This window comes from Osmerus eperlanus, chromosome 3 (genome assembly GCF_963692335.1).
Source record: "Osmerus eperlanus chromosome 3, fOsmEpe2.1, whole genome shotgun sequence".
Taxonomy (NCBI): Eukaryota; Metazoa; Chordata; class Actinopteri; order Osmeriformes; family Osmeridae; genus Osmerus; species Osmerus eperlanus.
This window is the reverse complement of record NC_085020.1, coordinates 3,810,699-3,817,083: the sequence shown is the minus strand read 5'-3', so window position 1 is coordinate 3,817,083 and position 6,385 is coordinate 3,810,699. Positions and strand designations below refer to the sequence as shown.

At 46.2% G+C, this 6,385-nt stretch overlaps 1 protein-coding gene across 1 annotated transcript; it reads left to right on the top strand.

The window, feature by feature from the left end:
* On the top strand, positions 1–5,733 carry phf11 (PHD finger protein 11). The gene is made up of 15 exons (XM_062456573.1): positions 1–216; positions 510–614; positions 1,276–1,409; positions 1,542–1,573; positions 1,697–1,759; positions 1,997–2,076; positions 2,208–2,224; positions 2,686–2,768; positions 2,912–2,997; positions 3,320–3,383; positions 3,514–3,560; positions 3,661–3,721; positions 3,954–4,304; positions 4,602–4,673; positions 5,462–5,733. Exons 1-15 carry the CDS (start codon positions 112–114, stop codon positions 5,536–5,538), a joined length of 1,377 nt encoding a protein of 458 aa, XP_062312557.1. The 5' UTR covers positions 1–111; the 3' UTR covers positions 5,539–5,733.
* The last annotated feature ends 652 nt before the right edge of the window (positions 5,734–6,385 follow it).

The window sequence follows — 6,385 nt, the reverse complement described above, 5'->3', positions numbered from 1 at the left end:
GACACCAATGTCGGGTCTATTACAGAAACGAAACTTATATTCAAGAGGAGGTGGCGAGTTATGCAGCCACATTCACTCACATTTTGTAATAGCTAGAAAACCTTTTGCATAATGAATCATAAAAGAATATGTGCACTTTGTCAGTGTGCAGGGGAGAGCCGGGGAACTGGACCACTATCAAGTAAGAACTCAGTGACTGCTCACGAGAATTGTCTGGTAAGAATAACATGAACTTGCTCGCTAGGTCAGATTCTGTATTTGGCAGCTGGTTTACAAGTTATAGCCTAGATAGTAGCATTTTCTTCAACCATAGTAGTAGAGTAAAATAGAAACAGAGCCATGTGTGACGGTGTAAATAGCTTTACATAGGGTGACCAGACGTCCTCTTTTACCCGGACATGTCCTCTTTTTGAGACCTAAAAAATGCGCCCGGCAGGGATTCCAAAATTGTCAAATCTGATCACCCTAGCTTTACATTAGGCCTAATTGCTTTCTCTTGATGATTTCAGCTGTATTCATCGGGTCTGTACTGCCAGAACTCGCCGGTGGACGACAGTCTGTGTGGGTTTTCTGTGGACGATGTTGAGAAAGAGATACGGCGCGGCAACAGACTGGTAAAATCGTTGTCTTTGGCCAGTTGCCAAATAAACTGAACTGTGGTCACTGCTTTCTCTATGCCAAAAATATTTAAAAAGTTAGGCCTAATTCATTCTCATGAATTGCACATCACTACCTGTTATAGTGTCACGCTGGCAACAACGTAACAACAGTGTAGTGTAATGACAGTGTAACAAGGAGATAACATCTAAAAAAATGTTTTGTAAGTGCAAGTAGAGTAGTCCTGGAAGTACATTAAGTGCATATTAACTCAAATTCCCCAGTAGGCCTACTGTTAATTCCCATACATTTTCATTACCGTATTTTTAGGAAATAAAATAATAAAATAAAATTATACCACAATTTTACCCCAAAGAACTGACGTAGGTGTGATGCTGACCTAATCGTTATGTGGAGGAAGTGAAAGTCTGTCATATAAAAAGAGGAGTGGGGTGCGGCATATACAAAAGGCTGATTTTACAACTTTTCCACAATTTTTCCACCGAAAAATACGGTAATTCTTGAAAAATCCCATGGAATTTTTCTTTGTTTTACTTCTGGCCAAACACAAGGGTGTGTTACGACCATGTGATTGGCCAGGTGGAAAATCATGTGACTTCCTCCTTTCGACCAGCTTTGCCTTTCATCTCCACTAATGTCACTGTGCCCCATCCCCAGCCATGCCACGATTGCGGTGTGAAAGGCGCCACAGTGGGCTGTGAGGTGAAGAGGTGTAACAGGACGTATCACTACCCCTGTGCCAAGACAGCTGGAGCAGACATCATCGAGGATCGTGTGAAGGGAACCTACAAGTTAGTCAACTTTAATATTTCAATCTTTTTTTCTTTCTTCGTTCAAGCATGTGGTATGTTATTTAAGCCTTATTGAAAATGTGCACGTGCCACAGCAAGGCGGTGATCCATCCGACTGTTTCTGTGTTGCAGGGTGTACTGTAAGAAGCATGGAGCAACTAAGGGTGAGTGTCCGGCTTTTAGTTTTGATCATATTTATGCTTCTCCCAACATTCAAATACACCCTATGTCAGAATCCGGTTAATCCATTTCTGCTTTTCATAATATTGTGTTGTGTTTTGATGCAGAAGTTTCAACAGAAGTGTCAAACAGAGAAAAGGCGCCTTTTTGCCGAGCTTTGTCATTTAATGGTGAGTCTGAAGTTCTGCCGCTGAGTGTCTTTCAGAAACCTTCTAGAAGATTTAGTACGTTTCTCGCAAGGGAGGCCCTAAGTCATATATAGACCTTGGGTAAAGTATACCATGTGACCTTTGACCCTAGAAGGAGAGAAGCCTCTCAACACAAAATCTGCATATCAATCATGTACAGCCATGAATAGCCTCTTCCTTGTACAGTGACTGACTGGGTTGTCATGTGGCTGTTGTTAGGCTCTGATTATGCTGAGGCAGGACCTTCTCGTGGATGTGATTCTGACCCGTCTAGACACCACAAGCACACGTCTCCCAAGGTCTGCCACTAACCTCTACCTGACAGCAACAAACACCCCAAAATATCCAAGCAGCACTCAAAGATGCATTCTGTATGAAAGTGCGTTTTTCACGTGAAACAAACTCATTGTAACTTTGACCTTTCTGACAGGGATCCAGCAGTTTGACGTAAGTGCTGTGGAAATGGATGTGCTTCTGAATGCTTGCTGAATGTTTTTCTTTCACTGGGGTGTTTTTATAGTTGGTAATGTTTAGCAACTGAAACTGAAACCAAGAAGTACAACAATTCATAAACTCAATCTGCTAACACAGTACATTTACATTTAGTCATTTAGCAGACGCTCTTATCCAGAGCGACTTACAGTAAGTACAGGGACATTCCCCCCCGAGGCAAGTAGGGTGAAGTGCCTTTCCCAAGGACACAACGTCAGTTGGCATGACCGGGAATCGAACTGGCAACCTTCGGATTACTAGCCCGATTCCCTCACCGCTCAGCCAACTGACTCACTTTTAGGTTACTGACTCACAGTAACCTAAAACCTAGATCATAAAAACATAGGGCCTTAAATTAAATGGACTCAGCCTGTTACAGTGACTCAGTACAGTCTGTTTTCTATTTCCTGTCACAGGCAGGAAAATGGGATGCCTCGACAACACTCGCCCTTGCACCTCAAGAGGAAGAGAATGCTGGTCGTGGAAGATTCAGATTCAGGTTTGTCACGCTTCTCAGAGATGACTGGATCCAGGACCATGCTGTGGTCCTGCTGGCTTCAGAGGGGCCTGTGTGGAGGGACTGGTCCATGTGGAGGGACTGTGACTCTGGTTGTGTGTCTGTCTGTGCTGGTCTGGCTCCAGGTGAGGATGACGGCACGGTGGACATGGAGTGTGCCCCGCTGGAGTCGGACTTAGAGAACAGTGTGTACTGTGTAGTGCAAGACGCGGTGAGCACCCCAAACCCCAACCTCTCGCTACACAGAGCGGCACATCACCTCCCTGCACACACACTTGCCTGTGATAACTTACATTTACATTTAGTCATTTAGCAGACGCTCTTATCCAGAGCGACTTACAGTAAGTACAGGGACATTCCCCCCCGAGGCAAGTAGGGTGAAGTGCCTTGCCCAAGGACACAACGTCAGTTGGCATGACCGGGAATCGAACTGGCAACCTTCGGATTACTAGCCCGATTCCCTCACCGCTCAGCCACCTGACTCCCTATAACTGATAGTTGTCCCTCTCTCTGTCTGTCTGCCTCTCTCATAGGTGGCCCTACCTCCTCAGGCTCCTCATAGTCACCATGCCGACCCCGCTGCAGCTTCGACCTCAGGTCCAGATCACACGACATGCCTGCACTCCCTTAACAACACACGCATACCTGCCCCTAAAACACACACACAACCAAAGCACACGCACACACATACCCACGATCAATAACACACTTGCTCATTCGTCTTTAGGACACGCCCTTCCTCAGAAGACAGATGGAGATACTTCCATTGACTCTGTGAGTTTACACTGAAGCCCCTGCACACACTGTAATCCACTGGTTCACACTGAGACTGGTACACACTGTAAAGCCTGGTACTGTCTTCCTGTTCTCCCAGGATAACGAGTCAGAGATCTTACTCCTGCCTGTGATCATCCTGCCCTTATCTCAGTCCACAGGTACCTACACATCACCCCCAACATCTGACCCCCGGTCACCCCTGAAGAACACTACAATCTAGTGTCACAGACATTTCCTAGTCACATCTTAGAAAATACCTAACTTGTGGCTATTCAGACATGAGGAAGCTTTAGCAAACAGCATCATGACAGTTTATTATTATACAAGCAACATAATACACGTAGGTAACTGTGAAGGTGATGTAACCAGCAGCTGTCCTGTCCTTCCCAGTGACTGGTTCTGGACCCAGTCCCACGTCCATCCCTGCCTCCCCTCCGACCTGTGGGCCCACCCTGCCCAGCGACCCCACCCTGCCCAGCGACCCCACCCTGCCCAGCGACCCCACCCTGCCCAGCGACCCCACCCTGCCCAGCGACCCCCGGGGCTCCCCCAGTACCCACACCGCTGCGTCCCCCTCCTCCCCCGAGGGCTGCCACGTCCCAACGTCTCCCAGCTCCAGCTCCACGCTGTTCTGGAGGAACTGCAACCAGGCAGGCTGCACGGCGGACATCTTTAACACCTTCATCTCAGACATGAGGGACATATCCAGCAGGATCCTGACTGACCAGGCCAGCCAGGAGGGTGAGAACGACCGTGAGGGAGGGTGAGAGGGAGGGAGGGTGAGAGGGAGGGTGAGAGGGAGGGAGGGTGATAGGGAGGGTGAGGGTGATAGGGAGGGTGAGGGTGAGAGGGAGGGTGAGAGGGAGGGAGGGTGAGAGGGAGGGTGAGAGGGAGGGTGAGAGGGACAAGGGGGCAAGTTTCTAGCCTAATTCATTCTTATATAGGCATATGCATATTGTTGTGTCAGAGTCTGCATATTTAGGACATCATACAGCTCCTATCACACTGGCTCTCTAGTTGACTGTGTGTCTCTTCCAGACTACGACTTGTCCCTGAGGGTGCTAGAGGCTTCCGGGAAGCTGAACTTCTTGGTGACGGAGCATTGGAAAGGTGAGAGCAACAGTTACTCTGGAGTGGGCCTGAGCCCAGCTGACCACCTAGGGACGCACAGGGCATGAGGTATATGAACATGCCATGCATGCATTCGGTGTGTAAACAAACATAGCTAGATATCTTAGACTTGTACAGCCAGTTTCCTAAAAATGAATTGAATAGTCCTAAACTAAGAGAAACATTTTATGAAGATCTTCATTGGAAAGAAATTGTAGTCTAGGACTTGGCTTAATCCATGTCAGAGAAACTGAGCCATTATGACTAGATTAGAAATGTGTGTCTTCTGATGTGTTTACTGCCTGTGTCTGATGTCTAAAATCTTCATATTTTATTACATGCTTAAGTAATAATATTATTACTATGACCGGTACTTATTATATTTACCATTAACTGTGTGATATGCAGTTTCTGCATGTGAGGATTGTCCCTTGCTGTGGTCAAGAGGTCACACAGTGGGCCTCTGACGATACGCATATAGATATTGGAATGTGCTCTGTTCAACCTCTGGAAAGAGCAAGATGCCGAGAATAGTACAAACAATGAGTTACGACTCTGTCACCTGTGGGCCATTTCCAATGTGCATCATTAGTGAAGTTTGTGCTGTTTAAGGGCATGTTTTGTGGTTACTATATTTGTACTGTCCAGCCATTATATACATGACGCCTGTGAGACAAGTCACATGATCCGAGCTCGCCTAATAAACGAGGTCAACGTTCAGTGTCGTGCAACTCTTTCCGGCCTGCCGTCTGACGGAAAGATCTCATCCTATCACTGTGCATCCTCAGCATTGGATAGGAAACGCAAGGAGCTGGAGAGGTCCTTTACTGCCTTGAAGACTGCCTCCTCCGTGCTGAAGAGATAGCTGCAAACTACAACTCCCAGAATTCACTTTGGATGTGAAGTTCATTTTAGTCCATTTCTACTGTTTGGTCTCAGTGTATTGTTATCATGCTTCAGATTCTACTATTTGCCTTTTACTCATGGTGACTGTCACAGTGCCTTACTATCTAGTGTCATTTGTACTTTTTATGTTTTATACATAAAGTGGACAAAGACAGATTGCAATGGTCAGTGTACTTTATTGGTAAAGCAATTCAAGGTAAATGTCACCGGGCACTCTAACAACTGGCAGACATAAGTCAACCTGATTGGTGTTCGTACAAAACAAACTGACAGTTCAGAAACTCTTCGAAAACAAACAGTCACACAGAGATGGCGAAAGTACACACATCCTTCACTCAAGTAGAAGTACAGATAAGCAAATGACTAAAGGGGTTAGCATGTGCGTTCTGGATAAAATGACCCAAGGGGTTAACATATGTGTTTTGGATAAAATGACCAAAGGGGTTAGCATGTGCGTTCTGGATAAAATGACCCAAGGGGTTAGCATATGTGTTTTGGATAAAATGACCAAAGGGATTAGGCCGAATCTCAATTCTCTGTCCCAATGCTGCTTGTTTAAAGATAATTAGACTAATTAGATTTGTTTGGCTTCTAGTCTGCCAAAGTCCGTGTGTCTAAGCAGCCAGCCAGCCGTTCAGCCATCCATCCAGATTCGGGTGTCAGGGAAGGATGATGCACCTCTCCCCTCCCCATAGTCTTGCCTTAGAACACAGCAGGATGTTCATTTGTGTTTGACATGCTGGACAGTTAATTGAAGTGTGACAGGAAAAGAATGGAGAGGTAGGAAGACATACAGAAAAGGGTTG